Source organism: Panicum virgatum, chromosome 5N, assembly GCF_016808335.1.
Source record: "Panicum virgatum strain AP13 chromosome 5N, P.virgatum_v5, whole genome shotgun sequence".
NCBI lineage: Eukaryota > Viridiplantae > Streptophyta > Magnoliopsida > Poales > Poaceae > Panicum > Panicum virgatum.
The window spans coordinates 63126302-63151218 of NC_053149.1; the positions used below are offsets into that span (position 1 = coordinate 63126302).

The 24917-nt window shown below is 48.9% G+C and overlaps 1 protein-coding gene and 2 pseudogenes across 1 annotated transcript; 2 read left to right on the top strand and 1 right to left on the bottom strand.

The window, feature by feature from the left end:
- Positions 1–3968: 3968 nt before the first annotated feature.
- Positions 3969–7525, bottom strand: LOC120676214 (annotated as a pseudogene).
- A 1458-nt stretch (positions 7526–8983) lies between these two features.
- LOC120672852 lies at positions 8984–12695 on the top strand. The gene is made up of 4 exons (XM_039953459.1): positions 8984–9200; positions 10831–10982; positions 11070–11396; positions 11777–12695. The coding sequence occupies exons 2-4, from the start codon at positions 10839–10841 to the stop codon at positions 12416–12418; spliced, it is 1113 nt and encodes a 370-aa protein (XP_039809393.1). The 5' UTR covers positions 8984–9200; positions 10831–10838; the 3' UTR covers positions 12419–12695.
- A 9199-nt stretch (positions 12696–21894) lies between these two features.
- Positions 21895–22768, top strand: LOC120676203 (annotated as a pseudogene).
- The last annotated feature ends 2149 nt before the right edge of the window (positions 22769–24917 follow it).

Here is a 24917-nt window from a genome sequence, read left to right on the forward strand (position 1 = left end):
GACCGGCAGAAGATGCTTCTTTCAGTAACAAAGTTTACTTTCCCATCTGCTTGTTGTTGTAACTGCAAACCTAGTGAGGAAAGAAACGAGATCTAGCCAAAAGAGTCTCCATCTTGAATTCAGTATTGTTATCTCAAAACAGTTACTTCTATTTGAAAATTTGGCTTCATCGACCAATCACATATTATTGTTTGGCATCATTGTTTCAGACTATCAGAGTACTTCTGGAATCATCACCCATCAGGTGTCAAACTTGATCGCATCGCTTGTACAATTTTCCCAAGAAAACTATCTCGATTCTCGTCCAAGAGAACGTAGCATGTCCTCTAGAAAGATACGACTTCGTGATATATAATTTATGATCAGCATGGTTTACTTCTAGTAATGGTTGAAAATTGCAGACGTTTTACACCTTGAACAGCCGAGTCCAACAAGAGTGCTAGCTAGTACTAGTTCAGATGTGCACCTTTTGCAGATGGCGTGATCCCGTACAACACTATCTAGAGCTCGATCAGCTCAGTGGATGGAAGTCAAAAATGCAATTAAAAATCAAGCACGCCAACTCACACGAAGACGTAGACTTTCCAATCGATATGAAAAACTCAACCGGGGGTATGACGGCCCCGCCGTTTTTCATTAAGAGGAAGCGACTTCAGCTTCTCGGTCAAGAAAACCTCCAAACTCTGGCTTCTTTGGCCACCAAGGGGGATTTTTTTTAGCCTTAGCCTGAAATTCGCTCCCACAGGAAGTCAAACTCAGGACATAAGCACGGCTACCGGAGCCATCTAACCAAGTCGGCTAGAGGCCCTTTCGCAATCGATATGGGAAATGACTTCGACCAACTTGGATCAGAGAAGCGTTTTTCAGTTTTCTTGCCTTTTATACTAGTTGTCATCTACTAAGTGGTATTAAAGAAAAATATCTAATTACCCCTTTCAATTATAGCCAAAGTCCGGATAACCCTCTAAACATCCCCCCCCAACTATAACTTTAGTTCAAATTACCCCCTAATATAATTTATCTTTTCATTTCTCTATGCATAGGTGGAGTTTTAAGTTGAAATTTTACAAGATGATATTGATAGTACACATCATAACACATGTTAAAAAAACACATCAAAATTTTCCATCACTATTTTGATAGGTTAGGATATTTAATAATACAATAATCACTGGAGTTCAAAATTATATGAAAAATATTTGATAGGTTAGGATATTTAGTAATACAATAATCATTGGAGTTCAAAATTATATGAAATATTATACCAATTTTTTAAATATGCATTGTACAATGTACACTACTGTCTTGCAATATTTGAAATTAAAATTCAACTTAGTGCTCTCAAAAAAATTTGATTCGCCGAAAAATTGGCTTTATCAAACCATATGTATGGAGAAACAAGAAAAAAACAAATTGTATTATGGGAGTAGAATGAACTAAATGACATAGTTGAGGGGGTAAATTAAACCAAATTATAGTTTAGAAGTTATTCAGACTTTGGCTATACTTAAAGAGAGTAAATTGAACTTTTTTTTCTTCTAAAGTAAACGACTAGACAGTTAAAGCATGTAGCCGCGGCAATGCAGAAAGAAGATTTGCAAAATCATTCTGCTTTACTTTCCTTTGCTAGTACGCGCGGAGTCAAATAAGCAGAATGTCAGGACATGTTTTCCCATCTGATGGCAACTTTCCAGTAATTTCACCAAACAAACAGACATTGTCGGGCATACAAATTCTGGTATACTAGTACTCTACGCACGTGTTTTCAACTTAATTGTACACAAGAAATCAAATCAGACCCTAGCACGTTTCAGATTATGGTGCGTGCAAGAATAGAGGGAACCTGCTCGGAAGCAGTGTCTTTTTTATAGTAGTACGATTAAAAGAAGAACTCCTCATCAAGACATCTAAATCGCAATGCCATGTGCTGCCTTTGAGGGGATTAATACCAGCAATGAAAAGCAAGTCAAACACGCGAGAAGCCCCTGCTGGTGCTGCACTGCACTCAGTATTTCTGAGTTCGTGGGGCTTACTTTCTTGAGCTGTTGAATATTTAGCTTTGCCGTCGTTGTCAACATGTTGCTGGACGCTTCAACTTTTGAGATATTTTTTTCAATTCCGCAACATCGTACACAATTGAAGACAAGAACTTTTATCAGATACGTACACTAAAACATCGAAATTTGATAACTGAAATTGTAAATAAAACCATTGTGTCGAGGAAAATTGAAGTGTTTCTTAACATGGCATATACAAGCAGTTCAGAGGCTAAATTGTTTGACACAAGAATTCAGAAACAAAATTGCATCTACATTCCACATGAGGTACATCAACACAAAATCAAACACCACAATAGCTACAACGACGAATTCCCTGCTCATCATCAACAGCTGAGGAGGCCAGCGGCTGCCCCGTTGCACAACATCTGAATTTTCTGAACCTGAGCTAGTTGTCAGCTTGTCACGCCGCAGGCTAATTGTCGACAAAGGCCGATGTCAGCTTGTCACGCCGCAGATTGTGGACGATCGGACGATGGCCGGCGCCCGGTGGAGACCGAGAACTCTGACGCGCCGCGATGCGGGCGGTCGTACGCTGGCAGCCCTCGTCGATCCCTTTGCCGAACGGAGGGAGGTATCTGCATTGCGACGACGCTCCTTATGCTAGCATGTCGTGGACGCGGCCGGAGACGGAGCCAAGAGAGCAAGGGACTCCAGGACCACCGCCGTGCCGCCACCTCTATCTTTTTTCTTGTGCCGTGCTTTCTTGGTTGGGTGCGGTAGATTTTTGACGGAGAAACGTCGCGTTCGGCGGGGCGCGCGGAGGCGGTTCGAGGCTCGTGCCGCGGCGGGTGGTGACCGGCGAGGAGTCGGGGCACACGAGCGGGCTTGGGGGTGACGAGACCCGCCACGGTGAGGTCGTGGGCGCAGAGGGAGCCAGGGAAGGGAGACGGAGAAGCGCGAAGGTCTCCGGGGGCGTGGCGCCGCAACGTGGCCGAAGCAGAGGACGTCCATGGCCGGAACGCCGGCCGCCGGAATCTTATGCAAATAAGATCCTGTTTTTGATCGCATTTTTTCTTCTCACTGAAGTTTCAATAGTGTACTTTTGAATGAGTACCTTCGGGTTTGAGGCCCGCAATCTGAACTCTGACAGTGCAACAGTTTTTCGCAGCTTGTTCTTCTTTGGTTCAGTGAGCAATTTTTTTTCTCGAATACTCAGAAGAGTTGCGTATCTTTGTATTAAGAAGGGAAATAGAATTGTTTTAGTACAACAGCATAGCCAAGCTCACGCTAACATATTGGGGGCACGCCGTGCTTCTAAGGCTAGAACAGACCTAGCCATCTTGGAAGCTCCTCTGTGTGTGTGTGTGTGTGTGTGTGTGTGTGTGTGTGTGTGTGTGTGTGTGTGTGTGTGTGTGTGTGTGTGTGTGTGTGTGTGTGTGTGTGTGTGTGTGTGTGTGTGTGTTTAGGAAACATGAGGGGTATCTCCCTAGATATAGGGTTACAATCTGCTCTTGCAGTTTATGGTGTCTGAGCTGAGTTCAGGCAAGGATATGAATGCTATAGCAGCTAGCCCTTGCACAGCTGCTGAATTTTCTGAACTTAAGCTAGTTGTCATCTTGTCACACCGAAGATTGTGGACGATGGCCAATGGAGAGTGACGACTGACGACGAAGTAGGTTTCGGTGAAAAGCCCACAATATTTTTATTTTTTTCGCAACAAACACATTGCTCTCAATGGCGATCGGAATGACGCGACCGGAGGCGTTTCATCGTTTCGAGCGCGCCGCGCGCCGCGGCAGGTTGTTACCGGCGAGAGCTGGAAGTGGCTCATGGTGACGAGACCCGCCACGGTGAGATCTTGATAGGAGGGTGAGGCGGAGAAGCGAGGTCGTCTCGTACTCTCGTGGCGTAGCGCACAATCCAGAAGCTGCAAATTCTGCCCGGTAGACATGTCTCTGCTCAGACATGTAGAAAAAAATATTATAGCAGGATTCACGAGCTTAAAGACGTTTCTCGTTTCACTAATTTCACTATTCCAGTCTACACCAATTTCAATGCCCAAAATCAATCATGCCCAAAAATTAAGAAAATATGCACTACTACTGTAATCCTGATGGTATACTTCGTTTCGTATTAGCAAGGAACTGAAGGGACGGAATCACTTCGGCATCTGCTGCCGAGTCTGCTCATGTACAGGCTCAGCAGGTCTCTCTGCATGACCGCGTCGTCGTCCATCACACTGCTGATCTGCTGCCTGTAGCCGTCGTCGTGGTTGTGCGATGCCGGCATCCCATCTCTCACGGCATCTTCAAGGTCGATCATGATGTTAGTTAGCAAGCAGCAAGCGTAGATAACCCTTGGCAGCCGGTGCTTGTCCGGCCTCCACAGCTCTCCCTTGAGGACCTGCCACCGTTCCTTCAGATTGGCCAGGGCACCTTGCACCACCATTCTCGTCGCGGCGTTACGCTTGTTGAATTCCACTTTCTCTGAAGATAGGCAATGCTCTTGGTATGGAGTCATCAGCCATGGAAGGAGAGGATAGCTGGGATCACCAACAATGTATTCTCTGACCATTGATCCTGCCGATTCTCCAGGAAGCTCCATTTGCCCGGTCAGCCTTGAGCCTTTCTGGCAGTCTGTAGAAGCCTGAGGTGCGCAGGATGCACGAGTCGTCCAAGCTCCCAGGCCAGCCACTGACGACGTCTCTGAATCGCATGTCAGGGTCGACAACAGTCTGCAGGACCATGCTGTTCTTGTTCTCGCCGTCCAGCCAGACGTTGCTGTTAGGCTGAGCTGAAGAGCACATGAGGATGTGTGTTGTGTCTATAGCGCCACAGCAGTTGGGGAGACCCTGGTTTTTTTCAAACTTTGCTTTAATGGTCGCCATCTCCTCAGGATCAGGCCACTTCAGATGACAAGTGGCGCGCTCCTCCAAGCACTCAATGAACTTCCAAGTGACGTTGGAGATGGCTGAGTGGTTCATCCCAAAGCGTGTTCCTATGCTCAGAAGTGATTCACCAGTGGTCAATCTTAGTAGAGCAACAGCGACTTGATCCTCCACACCTAGAATCACCTTGTCCCCAAATCTGAAATTTCTGAAACTTTGTGTCTTTCTCGTGAAATCCCCTTTAATCAGAGAGCAAAGGTAGTCGAAGGTCTTCCTCGACATCTTAAAGGCAGCCTCGAAGTTTTGGCATTCTTTGGAAGGTTGTCCTGCAAAGGCATCAGATTGAATCATAAGTAGAGATACCGTTATCTTAATCACAATGGAAAGTTATTGTACAAGACAACATGCGAAAGACATGAAAGGTTAAAATCTGAAGGATTAAAGCTAATCTAAAATATTAATGTTTTGGAAGATGGTAGGAAATCAAGATAAAGCAGTACATTGGCAATAGTGCCCAGCTCGCAGCTCTCCTGCGTATTCGAGAAAAAAAAAATAGACAAGTCGAAAGAAGATTTTCCACCATTAGCAGAAGAGTTTAAGATGTTTTTTCAGGATAACAGAAACAAGTTGTACATATGATTGCACAAGATACTTGAACTCCCGGTTCTGTAGAAATTGTCAGGTTCAAAACACACTGTGCAGTTATAAATACATAGAAATTTTGTCGGTCAAAACACACTGTGCAGTTATAAATACATAGTTAAGTAGCTTTAACCCTGGGTCTGCATCAGAGTTTGAACAGGTTACTCAACTGTATCTCCCAGTGACTTGAGACTGATATCACCATTCAGCTTACTGTCAGCACAAATTTCCTGGTAATTCAACTAAATTATAATGATAGAAGCTGATCCATATTCTGCAATAGGTCTGACCAAAATACAGCTAGCTAAATTACTGTGGCCACCTACAGTATTGTTTCTCTCTTGGGAGGCCCAACCCATAGACATCTGCAATTTATACTCTATATGGAGAGATTGTCAGATGAAATCAAAATGGACGATCCTTCATATCAAAGCTAGACCAACCAAGATCATCTGTTCCTAGCTCTTACATGATCAAATTAATAGCTTGCTGAATTACTGCAGGCATCTACCGTATGCGCTAAAACTCTAAATCTACAGTATGCGTTTAGGCGAAACATCTTTTGGGAAGCTACAACCAGCAGACACTGACATCTGACATACACATCATCTGGAGATTGTTTGATAAATCTAAATACTGATAGGTTGATCCATCAAATTTAAGGTCAACTGTACAAATATAAATGAGAGTAAAGACAATGTAAGTTCATCAAGTATGTTCTGTAAGCTCATTGAGCTATCACTGCATCACTCAACTCGTGTAATAAAGATTTGAGAGGTAACACTGCCACTGGAATCATCTTCAGATTAGTTAGTTAAAATATAGCAGCAACCCAAATTGCAGGAAATAATTAATCATATAACCAGATAAGCTTGAATACACGACACCCAAATAAAAATCGACTGTAGGATTGGGGGGGATTATCTGTGCACATAGATGAGTGTTCACCAGCAACCGATTAATAGCTAGCTATTTTTCACTAATCAAGTTTCGTCATTCTTTGCCGGGCTGAAGAAGAGCTAGCTAGTGTTTATTCAGGTTCCACTTACTCCCTTGTTCGAAAGTACTCGGTTCATCAAGACAAAATAAAAATAAAAATAAAGAAACCTTGGTCCTCCAGACATGTTGACATTAACAGCCAAGCAAAAGATTTTGGATTGTGTAGTCACAATGGGCAGAACAGTGCCATCAGTCAAACCCAAAACGCCTAAACACCACTGCACTCATTTTTTGCAGATCTGGAATGGGCATGACGAGGCAACAAATCCTCACATGGCAAAATCCATTGTGCTCTCAAACACACGCTGCTCCATCGATGCCATCAGAACTGTTGCATTCACAGGCTGTTGGTGTCCAGGCCCTCAAAGCAACACTCATCGCACATACCCGTATGCCTCAGCCTGGAACACCCATCCCGGTGGTTGCTTGCCTCTGCACACCGCGCAAGCCTGATGCCCACAAGCTCCAATAACCGCGAGGGAACAGCAGATTCATTACGCTAACCAACCGCCCAGAATAAGGATCGGAGCACGGCGAGAGCGGATTAAGCAGCGCGCCGGACGCGCACGCCATACGAGCACTGCGAATTCAGCGACGGCTCCCCTGATCTAGCACTGCGGAACCGGTCCACGAACAATCCTGAACGCGAGAGGTTAGCACGCATTTCCTGGGGCCGCGGCTGCGAGGTCGCAGCGTCCCAGGAAACGAGGCGCGGGGTCGCATGGTTAGGGACAGAGAGCACACGGTGGCACATGGGTGTATGTATGCGTACCTGCTGCAAGCCTGCGGGAGAAGGCGTCCCACCAGTCGCCAGCGAGGGGCTGCGGCACCGGCGGCGGCTGCGCCGGCAAGGCCCGCTCGGGCTTGCGCTTCCTCCGGTTCGCCCCCCTCAGCGGTTCCATGACGAGCGCGACGCCGGAGGGATCAACAGAGGAGGCAGGCTCCCACTGAGCAGCAGCCTGCAACCCCCAAATGACTGGGCCTTGAAAAGACCCTGGTGTTTACTGCCTGTCTGCCTCTAACAGAGTTGCGGCACAAGTAGATCCGCCGTTGCCTGTTGTAAATGCAGTGCTCCCACTGGCTACTCCTATATTGCCCAGTGGCATACTGGCATGCAGGAAGGCCATTCTCATGTGACATGTCAACAGCCCATGTCTCATGTTTCTCAAAAAAAAAAAAACAATCCGTAGTCTTGCGCTACTTATCATGTGGATCATCTGAAATGAAATGAGCGCAATGCAAGCCTTAGGCAAGATTAAAGAGGAGGTTTTTGCTTGGATAGCGGCATGAGCAAAACCCCTCACGACCATCATAAAAGTGGGATTAAACCAATTGTAACTTTGCTTTTGTACTTTCTTCCTCTATATCAATGAAATAGTCACTCTCTCGTGCCGTTCGTTCAAAAAAAATCTCGTGTTTCCTTCTGTCTGCCTTCTTTTGCTGTGTGTTTTGTGTGTGTGCGCGCGTGCGCGGGGAGGGGGGATGCGAGGATATTGCAGAGGCAAGGTGTGATTGGAAACCACGCAGGCTGACCAACCGAGCTTGTTAGATTGATGGCCGAATTTTTCTGTTTTTGTGAGAATTTTTAGAATTTTTTTATTTTTTAGAATGTCCACTTAGGATCCTAGATGGTTTTACGTAAAGGTTCAAAAAGAGTCTCCAATTAGTAATAGTACGATAAGATGCACATAACCCATTGAAAAGAAAATTTCACAATTTGTCCATGGCGCATGATATAGATAGATAGCATGTTGATGCCGAGCAAGTGGTTTGACGTGAAGTCGGACCATGATTCCGTCTATAACTAGGGATGGTAATGGGCCATGACCCTAATGCTCTCTTTACAATTCTACTTAGTTCTTAATTTTTTTAGCTTAAAATTGTATAAAATTAAAGCCCGGACCTTTTACAGCCCGACTCTTACATTATCTAGATAAAAAATTAAGACCCTTTACCTCACCTATCTATAACAGAGGACGATGTTGCCTGTTGATATACATTCGTGTACAGATCCTATAATGGATTGGTGTACGCAAACAACTAGTAACAACTACTATACATTGTACTACACGATATTGATTCACTATTTCACTGGTCTACATTATATATGCCATCTGATTGGTTAGTCTAAGCCTCCCTCCCTCCGTCACCTGAAACGGAACCTCTCTGATTTACCCGTTCAGTGTTGTTGTCTATAGTGGCCTGGGACTACTGGACTAAAGTAGAAGTAGAATCTCCGTCCCATTCGTGCTGCACGGCCGCCGCAAGGAAACCATGACCCCACCCACGCCATCGGCGTTCCGCGTTCCTCATCATTCCCCGTGCGTGTGTCGGGCTCCTCCGCGCCGCGCGCAAACAAGAAAGCCCAGATCCGCGTCGGTATTGGGAAGGCCAGGCCCATGTGGCCCGTTTTACAGACGCTGATAAGCCCAGCCCAGCCCGGCACCGCAACGCTCTCACGGTTGGTGGGGCGGCGGCGTGGTCGCGTCGCCGTCACGTCGCGCGTGGTGCGACTGCGGAGTGGGTGTGCCGGCCGCGCGACGCCCGCACCGTTCGTGCCGTGCTGACCACACGACAGCACTCCGTTCGTTCCCCTCTTTCCTCCCGTGATCCCGGTCCGCATTCGTCTCCCTCAGCAGGTCGGACTTCTGGCTCTCCAAGAACTCGGCGAGGTATCTGCTCTCCACACGCCCCCCTTCCTCGATCTCCCCGCGCCTCCTAGCTCCTCTCGTCGCTGTGAATTCGACCTCTTCCCTAGCGATTCTCTACCAGGAAGGAGGTCTTCGTGGCGGGTGGTTTCCTTGATTGATGGATCCGTGGGGACACAATAGGCTCGAGTTGATATGATCTGGGGGCAATTGGGTCGGAGCGACTGTCGTAATTGTGTTGAGCGGGGTGCGATTGTCTCGGTTTCGCACGGGCAGATCTGGTTGCTTGTTCGTGCCAATTCGTTGGGGGAATTGCTGGTTCGCGAGATGTTAGGCAACTCAGGGATCTGGTTCCCTCCGGGTTGGGACTTGGGAGCATGTGGGATGATGTTAGCTATGCGAATATGCGATTGCTATCGATTGCTTAGTTGCCCTCGCATGACGCTAAAGCTTGTCATATTCAGCCTGGAGATTCTAGGCTTCGAGCTCCTGATTTGTCAGGACAACCGTGCTGACCGTGGGGAAAGTGGTCATAAAAGACTTCTCTTGCTGCAAAATTGATGAGGGTCAACAGATTGGAGGTAAACTAGATGGGATAGGTGAAGAGTGCATTACCCAGGTAGAAGCATCACAACGACACAGCAAATATATCAGTGCAAAATCTGTATTGCTCTCCTTTGCAGGAGAGCATGTATTTTGCGTGGACTCGAAGAAACTAATATTGATGTCGTAGGAGCTACCATCTTACATATGAAACTAAAATAGCTAATCAAGCTATGGTTACTGTTTGGCGCTGATCATGCCTAGAGTGTACATCAAATCTCATATTATATGGTAACTCTAGGGCCATCACAAACTGTTACTCCAGGACCATAGTCTTATTAGTTCTGTTAATGGCAGCCTGTATTCACTTCACAGTAATAAACAACTCTAGGGCTCTTGATGTTGCTGCTGCATTTGTCAGCAGATAATAGTAGCTTACACGGAATTGTATTGCTACGTTCAAGTCATACCACAATAACATGTCTACAGAATAGCATTGGCGCATTGCAATGCTTAAATATGATATCTATCTGTCTTAACAGTTTGTTTTATATGCATAAAAAAGCATATGTGCAGTCTGTCCATCTCTAGCTAGTAACGTTTAAATCCAGTTATATAAGGAGTGCGAAGTTACTAATGGCGTATTTGGTACACCTAAGCATGACTAGCATTCATGTAGCACACATCTGAACAAGTGTTCCTAGGGCATTGCTCGCTGTATATGGCCAGTACCACACATGTGGTTATATTTGATATGTCTCGTGTTATAGAAAAAATTATAATAATTCCTATAAGAGACTACAGAATCACACTTAATAATAAAACAAGGGCCTCTGCATTTCCTTTTCTGATGTCTATTGAGTAAAACTACTGTGCACTTCTTGCATGTAACATGCCTACATGTTTCATTTGTATGTGTATCAGGAAGTTGTCTAAGTTCTTTCAATTATCAGGTGGCAAAATGTTTGTTTAATCATGCATGTTATTTCCCCGGCGCTCACCTCTCAATTATGATTCTGTTGATGATTCAAATACTCTTAGTATCAATGATGTGTATATTAGTTTTGATGTTCGACATACTAGTGTCGCTAATGCTCATCTGATTTTGCAGTTGCCAGGATGGAAATGTTTTTCGGCAGCTTTCTCGGTGAATCAGCATCATCACAGAACCTTTTTGGCCACCCAGATGTTGAGAGATGCCCATTCCTTAGGAACATCAACGGGGCTACAACCTTTTCATTTACTTCTGCTTTGCCAGTAGCTGTAAGATCTGTTTCTATGACCTTTTGTACTAGTAGTGATTAATGTTATGGGTTTGTCAGTTCCTTGACAATATACGGTACTGTGCAGGTCCGAGGAGGCAAGGGTCCAATTTTTGAGGATGGACCTGGCTTTGAGTCAGCATTCAAGCTTTTCCATGGCCGAGATGGAATAGTTCCCCTTTCAGAAAGATCATATGTACCTGATGAAAACCACAATGAGAGCATTAATGTGAAGACTGAACCTGCTCTGCCATTTAATCCATTGGCTGCTAGAGCGGCCACAATAAGTTTATCAGCGTTTGGACCATTTGGCTTTGGCTTTTTCAACGGCAAGGGCAAAAAGCAGAACAAGAAACCCAACAATCTAGATCAGTCCCACAAGAAGCCCAAGACCCCAGATCAGTCTTCCATGAAAGTTTGTTCTGACTATTCTTTCTTACATTATGCGTCTCATTTCATTTGCATCAGATGATATGTTACACTTTTTTTTATTCTTTCCATCCTAATATCAACCTGAGGCACAATATGTAAGTAATATCACTTATTCTAGATTTCATCCAAAGTCAGAACATTTCCTGACCATTCATTACATGGCTATATCCTAATCAACCCAAGGCTTAAATATGTATTTCACTTGCTCTACATTTCATCCAAAGTTAGTATATGTCCTAGCTATTCATTACATGGCTTTCTTCGAAGGGCTAGTGTTGTCGATCAGAAACCAGAGCTGTCTCATTCTGCTTGTTTTAATATATCTAACCAGTGTTAACATTCTCTTTCATTTGTTCTTTCCAGCAAAAGGGAGTCAACCCACCATCGCACGAGGCATTCAGTGATGAATGGTTGGAAAATGGCCAGTGCCCACTTGCGCGGTCTTACCGGGCAATGAGTGGTGTTTTGCCCCTTGTTGCCAAGGCTTTACAGCCACCAGCTGGTATGAAGCTAAAGTGTCCACCTGCTGTGGTTGCTGTCCGAGCCGCCCTTGCACGAACTGCACTTGTGAAATCCCTGCGACCGCAGCCCCTGCCTTCGAAGATGGTAGCCATTGCACTTCTGGGAATGGCGGCAAACATCCCTCTTGGGGTGTGGCGGGAGCACACCAAGAAGTTCTCTCCTCAGTGGTTTGCAGCTGTCCATGCCGCTGTTCCATTCATTGCAATGCTGAGGAAGTCTGTTGTGATGCCCAGGACTGCAATGGCATTCACCATAGCAGCCTCCATCATTGGCCAGACTATCGGGTCAAGGGCCGAGCGCATCCGTCTGAGGAATCTGGCTGCAAAGGGTGCTGTTGATTCTACAACATCTGCTGCCATGTATCCAAACAAGAATGGGAATTGCAGCGACACTGAGGGCAAGGCATGGGATCCCCTTGCGACAAAGATGGCAGGCCCAGCTGCTAGGGGTGCAACTGCGCCAACCCCTAGCATGTGCTTCTGATTGTTTTGCACATGTAGTTCACGCAAATCCCTGCAGAGATTTTGCCTGGACTACTTTATCTTATAGTGTCATGTAATTGCCTTGTTTGTCCCCGGAAAACTGAGCTGTCCATTGGGCAAGACAAGTGGAATAAATGGTACCACAGTTTGCTGTGTTGTTATGGTCTGGGCTCATGCACGCATCTGTAATTTGATGCTGCTATATTTCTATTTAAAAATTATAGTGTATGATTAAAGAAAAGTTCTGGGAGTTGTTCTCGGAGCTTTGTGTTGTCTTGCATGTCTGCTGTCTGCCGTTCAAGTCATCAGCTGTCATTTGATTAGTTGAAATGTTGGAATTCTGAAATGTGGTGTTTCGGCTGCTGAATTAGCCCTGAATTGATAACCTTCAACATGTGTGGGAAGTAAATGTAATCCCTGACCTGCCGGCACTGGTTTATGTCAGACTTGAGATACCATTAGCAACATGAAAAGAATGGTAAGGCCCTGTTTGGTTTCGTATCACAACTACGACACACGATTTCCGAGAAAAAAATCTTAAATGCATGGAGTACTAAACGAAGTTTATTTGCAAAATCTTTTCACGGATGTGTGTAACTTTTCGAGACAAATCTAATAACGGTAATTAATTGATGATTGGCTACAGTAATGCTACAGTACCAACTTCTAATCGTGCGGTCAAATGGCTTATTAGGTTCGTCTCGCGAAATAGCGCAGGGCTGTGGAGTTAATTTTACAAATTGCCTTAATTTAATACTCCTAATTATTGGTCAAAATTTTTGTGCTACTCACAACCAAACAGGGCCTAAATTCACAGTCCAACACTGTAATTCTGCCGACCTTCTGAATTTGCTGTCTGTAATCTGGGACTTCGTCAAGTGATCAAGTCTATTGCTATTAGTACAGAGGAACGGGTAAGACGGGGTAACGGCTTTGTGAAGTGCTGCCGTGTTGGTGTTGGAGACAAATATAGTGGCCGCTCCTTTTTCTTCTGCAGGTTTTCGTTTTGCTTCGGAAGCTTGCTCACGCTCAGTCTGTTTGGTCTGCTCTGAATGTTTCCTCGAACTGCATTATTGTGAGCTAGCGATAGGTGGCTAATGGGCAATGACAGTTCACACGTTCGTTCACCCTTTGCTTTCTGCCAACCTTAACCACGGTAAACGCAATCCAAAATCAGACACTGTAGTACTGTACACGTATAGAGATTAAAAAAATGCTCAAGAGCAGAAGAGGACGGGGCTACGCCCAGTAATCCGAGCTGAGCCTCCACTGGACCAGATCCGGCGATGGGGTCACCGGATCTGGCCGGCCCCTGGGTGGATCTGCTCTCCGCTTGGCTCGACGCCGCCGGGCCTGCCCCTGTGCCGCCGCCGTCGTGCCTGTCCTGCAGGCGCGCCGTCCTCGCCGCTAGGGCCTCTGCTCCGGTGGGGCGCGCTCGTGGGGTGGGGGTGCCGCCGCCGCCGCCCGCCTCGGGGCTCGGCCCTGGTTTGGGGCGCCGCCGCTCGCGCCTGCCTGGCCCGCCGGGCCGCCTTCGCCGTTGGGGTCTCGGCTCCTGTGGGGCGCGGGGCCCCGCCGCCGCCGCCGCCCGCCGGTGCCGGGGCTCGGCCCTGATCTGGGCGACCTGTGGCCCGCCGCTGCTCGGTCCGGGGCGGGGATTACTTGTCGCCGTCGCTCGCCCTGGCCGGGGCTGTGGTTTGCCGCGTTTGTGGCGGCTCTGGTGGCCGTTGCCGCGCCTTCGCATCCGGTGTTGGGTGGTCGCCGTGGTTGGTGGTGGCTCCGAGGTCGTCATCCACCCGTGCCAATGCTCTTTTGTTGCATCTCCGCCGTGCTATGTCTACGCTTGTGGTCGGATTAAGCAGATGCTTTGCCGCTATCGTCGTCTCGGCGGAAGCTTGGCCGCCGTCGTCGCTTCTTGGGCGGATGCTTGGCCGCCAATTGCTGTGCTGTTCGGTTTTAGACGGATGATCATCTTGGTGGACCTTTGCCGCTGTCGTCGCTTCTCGGGCGGATGCTTAGCCGCCGTTTTCCACGCTTTTAGGTCTTAGACGGATGCTTCGCCGTCTAGGTGGTTGCTTTGCCATCTTAGCTGTAGTTTGGTCGTTTAGTTTTTCGCCGTAGACATTCATGGTCACGATGTATTTTTTCTGCAGGGATGGATGTTGGTCGTTTCTAGGTTTGTTAGGTTGGGTGGCTTCTCTTCCTTTTCTTTTTTTCTTTTTGCTTTAGCTCTCTTTCGGTCGTTGCCACTTGCTTGGTGGTTTTGTATTTCTGCGCTACGAGGGTTCTCTTGTAGCAGCGTCGCTGTAATTCTCCTCCTCTTAATGAAATACGTGCTCAGGCACGTTCGCGAAAAAAAAAATCCTCCTCTTAATGAAATACGTGCTCAGGCACGTTCGCGAAAAAAAAAAGGTTCAACGCCATATCACTGTAACAGCGAGCAGAAATCTGGCCGCAGAAACGTGGTGCCGGAGTGCGGCCAGGATCATCCAATCCACCCACCTGTGGAACTGACCGGACGGGTCGGGGTAGAGCCTGTGCCGGCGTGGAAGGCTCACGTTTTTCCGGTCAAAATCAATGAATTTTTCCAGCAGTTTTTGTTCCTCTTCCCGTGCACCGGTTTGACTGTAACCGTGTGTTTGGTTGCGGAATGAGTGGGTTGGGTTGGATCCAACTTTCATTTTGGGGGGACAGAGCCAACCCATCTTATTGTTTGGTTGCAGCTCAAATTTTGGGGACGGAGTGAACCCATCACATGTTTAGTTGAAGGAATTGGGAGTACGAGTTGGATGGCAACACTCACTCCGTTAGTGGGCCGTTAGTGGGCCCCACATGTCGGTCTCCTCTCTCTCCATCTCCTTTCTTCTTCTCCCGACGCGCCCCGCGCCCCGGCTGCCCGACCTCCTCGCCCCCGCCGCCCCCGAAGCGCCGAATCTCGCCGCCCCGACGCGGGCCCGCGCGTCGCCGCCCCCGACGCGGGCCCGCGCGCCGCCGCCGGACCTCCCCGCCCCGCCCCCGCCGCCCCCGACGCGGGCGCCCGCGCCGCCGCCGCCACTTGCGCTTGCGCCCGGCGGCAGGAGCGGCGTCGGCGGGCGAGGGGAAGTTGAGCTTGGCCTTGGGCCCGCGGATGTCGCGCGCGACGGCTGTGGGCGCCTCGGCGGAGGCCCTGCTCGGCGCCGGCGGAGGAAGCGTTGAACCCGAGCAGCTTGCTCTGCACCTCGTCAGAGTCCCCGTCGAACTCCCGGAACGCGGCCTCGAAGTCGTCGGCCCTCTGCGCCCTCCTCCGCCCGCATGGAGAAGACGGAGGACACGGCGCTCCCGACGGAGAATACTGGGTTCGCTCCGTCCGCCAGTTTTGGAGGGACGCGGTGAACCCGCATCTACGTGGAATATTCCACTCACGGGACCACTCCAACCCTCCCACCCTCCATCCAAGCAATGCAAAAAGGGGTTCGACCCAACCCGGATGGACTCGTCCATCCATCCAAACCCGAATGGACTCGGCTGCTCCCTCCACCAGATGGCAATTGGCAGCTGGCAACATGGTTACCTTTCGGTTTCAGACTTTCAGTCATTTGTTCTCCAGGAGGCTTGGATTGGATGATGCGATGCTGGCGACGTCGCCAAAAGCACATTCGGCTACCACCAGCACCAGGTACATGTCCGTCCCAAAGGGGCCCGGCACGCGAACTGGCTTGTGGGCCTCCAGATAGACGGCCCCCGCCGGTAACGCGTCTTCGTGAGGCCTACAGCCTACTAGTCCGTTGATTCCTCGCTCAGAAAGATTCTGAATGATCTGAAACTAGATGGTCAACAAGTGTAACCCTCCCTCTCAAGAAAGGGCGGCGTTGTTCAAGAAAGCATAAAACCATTTTTTTAGATAATGAAATTTTCCGACCTCTAAAATTTATTGTATACAGCCTTCAATTATTACATTTTTCAACTTCAATAGCTGGATTAGCAGGAGAGTAAAAAAACAAAATTAAATATGACAAAATCTATTATTATTAGGCCAATCTCAGTGGGAGTGTTATAGGAGTGTCATGGACATTAAATTTGCTAACATGTACCAATAGTATGAGGAGAGATGAGAGATGGGTGTCATGAAATGTGAGAGGAGTGTCATCACCATGACACTCCACTGGCACAGTTCTCAAATTTCCAGTCTTGGTAACTGTGTCGATAATACTCTCATTGAGACTGGCCTTATGCTTCCATCCATGACTCGCAAATAATTCTAAGACTACCATCTCCAAAGAAAACATGAAACCATGCCCAATAGAAAATGATGACGAGAGATCCACATCCACGTTTCTTCCTGCTGCTGCCAGCAGTGCTTTTGAATCCCTAACCGGTTTTCCATTTCTCCAGTGCAGAACGTTGAACCAAACCATCGGCGATCACACGTTGGGCTGCTGGGCGCTGTCAAAATCAGCACATGCATGACCCGAGAACCGTTAAACCCGTGGCCCGCATGTGCAGAAACCCGGCGAAATTTCTACTCTATGGGCTTTGGCTGTGTTTATGCGAAAAATATTTACAAAAAGCATGGTAACACTTTTCATTTATACGTGGTAAATATTGTCCTACCATAGACTAACTAGGCTCAAAAGATTCGTCTCGCAACGCACATCAAAACTATGCAATTAGTTTTTTTATTTACCTACATTTAGTACTCCATGCATGTGTCATTTGCTATATTTAATGTTTCGATGTGATTTCGATGTGATGGAAAGTTTGAAAAATTTGGAGGAGTAGGAGTAACTAAACACAGCCTTTGTTTCCACTGCGCCATCATGGAGTAACCTTCTGTGACACTGTGACTTTTGGAACACGTAATAATAAACAGATGTAAAAAGAATCCTTGAAAATGTTGCAGGTCAAATCTGCTCGCATGTCAAAGTGTTAGGCTTTTGCTTTCGTTCTGAATTATTCCCCCCTTCTGCGACCTGCTGCTTCTCGATGTGACGGTATGCTTGATCTAGCTAGCAATCGCGCCCTCTCCTGTCGCCACGGCAGCGGTGCAGAGAGGGAAAGCCAACTACTCCATCGGCTACACTTGCCAAGCGTGTACCACGTCACTACTCACTAGTCGCTACCAGTACCGCCAGGCCGGCCGATCATCTGCGTCAGGCGCGTCTGGATGTAGGTAGCCTTCGCCTCAGCGCGGCGACGTGGGCATCCACATCAAAGCTACTGGATGGATGGATGGATGCCCGATCGAGCTGACTTGTACCGGTGGTTAGCTACCTGCCTACCTACTACTCCATCCGTTCCGAATTATAAATTATTCTAATAATTTTGGAGAGTCAAAATTTTTCAAATTTAACCAAATTTATATAATAAGATAATAATATTTATGATATCAATTAAGTATCATTAGATTCTTTATTAGCTATGTTTTTATTGTTAGCTATGTTTTCACATATACTTATTTGATATTATAAATATTTGTGTTTTTCTCTATAATTTTGATCAAACTTTGAAATAATTTGACTTTTTAAAATTTTTAGAATGACTTATAATTTGAAACGGAGGAGTAGCTCTCTTCCAGATCGGGTGCCTGCTTTTCTGAACATTATCCTGACCATGACCAACCTCGTGGACAAGCGAGCGAGCGAGAGAACACTCCAAGATATCGCTTCCGGCCGGGGACTCGATCGCACGTTCGCACTCCGCTTCCGGCCCAAGAAAAGCGCACGGGCACGGTGACCCAGCGAAACGTCACGAAACCGAGAGGAATAATTCCGCCTCGGGTTCTTTTTTAAAATAAAACAAAATCTGTCGGCCGTGCCGCGCAGGCGAAGTGACGGCTCGTCGGCCGCCGTTGCTTGGCCTCGCCTCGCATGCTTCGCGCAGCCGTGCATCACACCTTACGTCCACCGCCGCCGTGTGGACTCGCGTCCGGCCGCGGCCCACGGCGGCCGACGTGGTCCGCTCGCCCGCCGCGCGCTAAACTATGGAGTGTGTTCTGGTAAACGCCGGCGGTTCGGGCGCCGTCCAAGCTGGCCGCGCACAGCACCGTCTTCTGCCGTGAAGAAATGGTCACCGGCTCACCGCACTTTCGATTCGTCAAGATATGCACGTACAGTCACGGGATAAATAGTCAAGACATGTACATGTACAACCCAAGGACAACTTTTTTTTTAAAAAAAAGAAACAAATAACAAGCAAGCCAAGTACTGCGTAGACACAATGACACAAGCAAGTTTGTCGACGATGAACAAGTACTCTAACTAACCGATCACCCATACGCGAACGAAGAGTGATGTGTGTGTGCTCTGAACGGGATCGCCAAGGTGAACTTTGTGAGAACCGTCCAATTTGCATTCGATTTAGGTGAAATTATTGATTAATTCTGTAAGATGAGGTTTAGTACGTGTCCGTCTCTTGACACGCCACATGATAATCCACACCTTAGAGACACTTAATCAACACAATTCACCTAGAACGAGAGCAAACCCGGTAGTCCCGGTACGTGTTTGCCACATGCCCAGGATTAAGCACATATACCGTTACACAAGCACGTACATTGCCGATGATCCACAAAGAGCAACTTTACACACTTAAAAATTACAAGTTCAATATAGGAGGGTTCAACTAACTTACATTACAAGCTAAAGATTATTATATTTACATGCTCTCACGGAGTTCGATTGCGATAAAAACATACTACGATGATGATGTCTTGCTCAAGGACACCATCCCAGCCTCAAGGACCTACTCCTCCCCCGCGCTTGGATCGGCGGGGTAGAAGTGATCGAACACCACTTCCGGTTCACCTGCAACTATGGTTAGAAGCACCCTGAGTACAAAGGTACTCGCAAGACTTACGCGATTAAATAAATAAGGATCATGCAAAGGCTCAAGTAAAGACTTTAGGGTTAAGTAATTATTGCATAGGCATGAGCTGTCTAGACCATCACCTAGCAAACTTAATTAATCTTGCCCAACCCCCAAACACTTTTAGTTGATTAAGAGAGTAACCTAATAAACATAAGGTCATCACTATCACATGAATACAAAGCCAACAACACCGAAACTCTCTATGAAGAATTCGACGAACCAAGAGCTTGCTCATCTCCGAGAGCGCGGCAATTCGAATTTATTATAACCTTGCAAGGGTGTACTACTTTAACCACACGACGCAAGGACCATGCGATTCACCCAACCGGCCAAAGTTGGATAAAGGGGTACTCGCATCAACCGTTCCCAACATGACTCGATCATTGAACCTCACACCTAGCTTACGAGTAGAGACTTAGTTCCACCAGAGACATCTCTAAACTTTCCTACACATAGGTCCACCTGGGGACACACTAAGCCTCTCTGCATAGTCCGTAGCCACGTATTTAGGACTGCACATCAATGATCAAGTTAAATAAGGTAATTGCCTCATCCGTACCATTATATTAAATATGTGATAGCACGAAAAGGTGCTCAAGGCCGATGGCATCAACTCGGTCCTTAATCGATCCAAGCGGACTATACCCATGTGACTTCATTCTCTAGGCCCTACCATTCCGCTCGAATCTCGGTACTACCACTTCACTAACCACCAAACCAGACCAGTGCGATCAAGGGTAACCGGTAAATGTGATACTCCAGCTGTTCTTTCTAGTAGGCCAGATGAGTATTCTAAGCAAAGCTAAACATCTAGTCAAGTTAAGTAATTAACTGATTAACATATGACAAGGACATTGATAAACAAATCAAGGAAGGATAATGCACGCAGATAGATACAAGAATGCAATACATATATACTATATAACAAAACATTACCCGATGAGATAACTAACTAACTCAGGTTAAATAGGAGTAAGGAATCTTGCTTAGCTGCTTGTCTTGGTTAATTTCGGGCTCGACCGCGAACCGGACTCCGTGTTCGAGCTCAACGCACTCGACGGGCTCCACGGGTTCGACCTCCGACGGTTCGGTCACTATAAAGCATGAATGAGATGCATGCATTAGTGCGATGCTATGCTTATGCATAAAATAAAATGCATGAAATGATATGCGCAAAAAGATATACATGAAATAATATTTTGGATATGCAACCCTGACAAAATCGGAGGTTCCGGAATTTCAAACCGGAGGTTCCGGTTTTAGGCACTTGTCAGGCCAAAACCGGAAGTTCTGGTTTCTAAAACCGGCGGTTTCGGTTTCAGCCGGTCACTGGCGGACTGTCCGCTCCAAAGAGCCGGACCGTCCGCGACTCAACTTCGACGCGGCGACCATGGCGCAACGGCGGCACGGCCGTGTTCCGGCAGCAGAGCAGGGCCGGAGCGGGCCGAAGGAGGCGCGCACGGGGTGTTCCACGGCAAGGCGAAGCTCACCCCGGCGGCAGACGGCGAGGAACGGCGACGAGGCGGCGGCACGACGGAGAGGAGCGGCGGCGGGCGGAGGAGCTCGCCGGGGGCTCTGCGCGGCGATGGAAGAGGCCGGGTAAGGAGGGGAACGGGTCGAGGACGACAAGGAGATGCTTCCCTTGCGAGGAATCGAGCTACGACTCACCGGAGACGACGAATCGAGGCCGGCAGCGGAGCTCCTCGCGGCGGCTTCCAATGGCGGCCGGCCGCTGCGAGATGGATTCCGGCCGGGGCAGGGAGGCGCGGCAGAGGTGGAGGAAGAGTAAAGGAAGGCTTGGGCACGAGGAATCGGAGAGAGGCACGGCCGGGGACGGACGGGGCGGCGGCGGCACGGCTCTGCTCGGCTCGAGCTCGAGGAAGAAGAAAAGGCGAAGAGGAACACGTCACTCCACGGGGAATAAGGCCGGCGGTGGGATAGCGGATAAGGACGTCCGCGGAGTGAGGATGGCCGGCACGTGGAACGAGGATGGCCGGCGGTGGTGGCGACGTGCGGCGCGCCGCGATTCGTGCTCTGCCCACCGGAGCAGAGTAAAACCGGAGGTTCCGGTTTTTGAATCCGGAGCTTCCGAAATTTCAATTTTTTCAAAACTTGGGATGTTACAACCTTTTCCTTTGCGTGGGCAAAGAAACGCTGCAGTTTCATGCTGCATTTCGCCGGAAGCGGCCATTGGAAAGTGCACAAAAGAACCGGTGGGTCCAGACGGCAGCCGATCGAGGACTCGAGGTTCCTGCGACGCCGGCCGCCATGGCCAGGATCGATGACCCGTGCCCTGAAAAGCTTAGCTTCTGGACGCGCGGCGAAGGGAGCACGCAACCTCTCGCTACGTGCCCAACCTAACCGCGCGTTCTCATCCGAGGCGCCACGGGGGTGACCAAGTGTGAGACGCACGAGTGCGACCGCGTCACGTTCCTTCGTGTCCAAGCTCCGATCCCATCGTCGCGTCGAGGTGGTGGCTGGCTGGCTCGGGGCGGCCAGTTCGCACGCGCACCTCCACCACCAAAGCCCTGACGTGAACGCCTCTTCCATCACACACATGCCCGTGTCCAGTCACACACACAAGCTCCCACCCTCTCGTCAGCGCGCACGCACGGCGCCGCCTCGGTTTATATAGCAATCAACACGTACGTGCGCGTGAGGGTGGAATTTTTTTAGCTCGTTGATAAGGAGAAGAACGAAAAGCTAGCTTGTGGGAAAGGTCGGTTTGGTCTGTCGATCGGATTGGGACGATCGCCATGACGCTCACGAGGCACGAAGCGGAAGAGAGCAAGGAGATGGAGGGCCTCCGGGCGCACGCCGTGGCGCTGCTCTCGCTCTCGTCGTCGCCGGAGTCGGCTGCGGCTGCGGCGGCGTGCGGCGGCGGCAGCAGGCCGCCGCCGCCGGCGTCGGCCGCGAGCAGGAGGGCCATGGCGGCGGAGGGTGTGTTCGAGTGCAAGACGTGCAGCAAGCGCTTCCCGTCGTTCCAGGCGCTCGGCGGGCACCGCACCAGCCACACGCGGCTGCAGGCGCGGATGCTCAGCGACGCGGCGGCGGGCGCGGGAGGCGGCGCGGCGGCCGCCGAGAGGGACCGGGCGCGGGTGCACTAGTGCGCCGTCTGCGGGCTCGAGTTCTCCATGGGCCAGGCGCTCGGCGGGCACATGCGCCGCCACAGGGGCGAGGCGCCGCAGGCCACGCACGACAACGGCGCCGCGCAGCCGGACCAGGCCATGCCGGACCTCAACTTCCCGCCGCTGGAGGACGGCACCGGCGGTGGCGGCGACGGTGGCCAGGATCAACAACGATCCGCCGATCACAGCTCGGAGCCTCACCTGCTCAACCTGCTTGTATAGCCTGGCGTGCACAGCGTATATGTGCATGGTGATTCTATGGTGTACAAGAGTGGTGACTAAATTTTCGGAGCCTGAACATGACATGGAATTCTCCATTAAATGTAGCTTGCCAAAGGATGTCGGGCCAATTGGTTCTGGCAGTCCGGCGGCACTCCGGAGGTCGTGAGTTCAATCTCCGGAAGGGGCGAATTTCTGCCTCCGGTTAAAAAAACCCCCTCGCCTGCCTCATGTCCAAAGCACTGTGGAGCCCGACCTAACTCACAAGGCGACGGGCCCCCGTGTACGGGTGGGGCAGGGGTTTGGGGGTTTTCTTGGCCTGCTATGAGAAGGTCATTCTACCTCTCAAACAATGCCGTGGTGCAGTCTTACCCCCCGCAGGTCAAGTTTTTTTTTCCATTAACTGTAGCTTCGTTTCTTAATTAGGTTCTGTTTCATTAGTTAGTTTTTTCTTTTGTATAAAGCTATTTTCCAATTGTAATTCATTTGTTGTAAATAACATTATCAATATATTTATTATCTGACAGCTTGTTGTGTAAATTAGTGGTTCAATAGAAATTGTTGTTCCGATTAGTATCTCTCATAGTCTCATGCAGTTCCTAGAAAATGATGAAAATTTCCTCACGGAAAACCAAAACATTCCGGGGGAAACTAGCACACGGCATGCAAGACCTGATGCTCTTTGTTGAATTTATGATTGGGCTACTGGGTGTTAACAGCTGCTTATTAAGATCTCCTAGCTAAGCCGAAAAGTCTGTCGTCTAATCACCTGCAAAAAAAATTGGGCCCCTCACGTTCTGTAAAGTCCAATCTGTTCCGGCCCGGCCCACTGTTGATAGGAACTGCATGAGAGATACTGGGCTTCTTGGGCACTTGTCGGAAACACTTGTGTGATGAGAGATACTGGGCTTCTTGGGCACTTGTCGTATACACTTGTGTGCTCAACTTCAATGCAACTTACGTGACCACGAGAGATGTCTAATGTGAACCTGATTCATCCACTTAAATGTGCTTAACTTCAATGTACTGTGCTCTTGTCATGCATCTCTGAATGAACAAGATATGTGAAACTTCATCAGGTTGTCTGCACGAAAGACATCCATTTCTTATTGAATAAAACTACGGCAGCCCACAGCCCTTAGGCTGCCTCAACTTTATTGCTTTGCACGAACAAGCAGTTACAGAGTTTACAGAGAGCTATGACAAAGACATCCATTTCATTGTCAGTGAACATTACATTACATTACATTACATTACAGAGAGCTATGACCCTTTCACTAAAGAACAGCAACAGCATTGTCTTTGGCTTGAATTCTTTCTTGACAGCTCTCAGCTCTGAAGCTTGCGCAATTCTCCCCTCCTATAGCTTCCCCTTGCTTCGCACAGTGCAGCCAGTGCCCAGTAGCTCTGTCTTCTCCAGTGCTTTGCCTGCAAGGGAGCAATACCTAGGAATGTGCATGAGCATGACCTAGACTCCTAGACATGCCTGGGCAAAAAATTTTGGGTGAAAATTTTTGGTAACTAAAAATTTTTGGGCAGAAGTTTTCACATTTGGCGACGCAGGCGATCACCCGTGGTCAACGGGGAACTGGTAGGCCCAGCCGACGAGTCGCACGCCGTCGGCGTCGAGAACCTTCCACTACTCCTGCCCCGCGGCACAGGCACCACGGCCGTCCCCATCGGCGCCGCTGCCGCAGTCTCCTTGGGTTGTAGGAAGCGGAGGGCGCGAGTGAGGACTAATGGCATCCTCCATCCAGTACTCCTTCACGGCGACGGGCTAATGAGTAGTATAGGGTCTCAAAAGATAAACTGGGCTTGAAAAAGGCCACTGACAGTTAACACAATTACAGCATCCAGGCCTAAACTTTAAGGCCTCGGCAGCCTCTGTTTCAGGTGAGTTCTCAGTTCTCACTGCAATACTGAAGGAGTTGCGCCAAAGGCCCTTAGACCAAGTGGTCAAGGCGAACCGGCGGCACCCCCACGGGCGGAGTTCGATTCCCCACGGGGACAAATTTCCGAGGCCATGAGCTAAAAAACCCCATCGCTGGTATGGCTGGGCAGAAAACCCGATACCCGAAATCCGAACCCGAAAAACCCGAGCCCGAACCCGAAAAACCCGAATCCTAATCCGGGTTCTAGCCCACGGTACCCGAAATTAATACGGGTAATTCGAGTATTGGGCCACGGTACCCGAAATACCCGAACTATCCGAAATACAACATAGCCATGTATGCTTGTTCATTGTTGCAGCCCAGCCCACCAGCCCACCATCCTCCCTAACCCTAGCACCCCAGGCCCCCCCAACCCCCG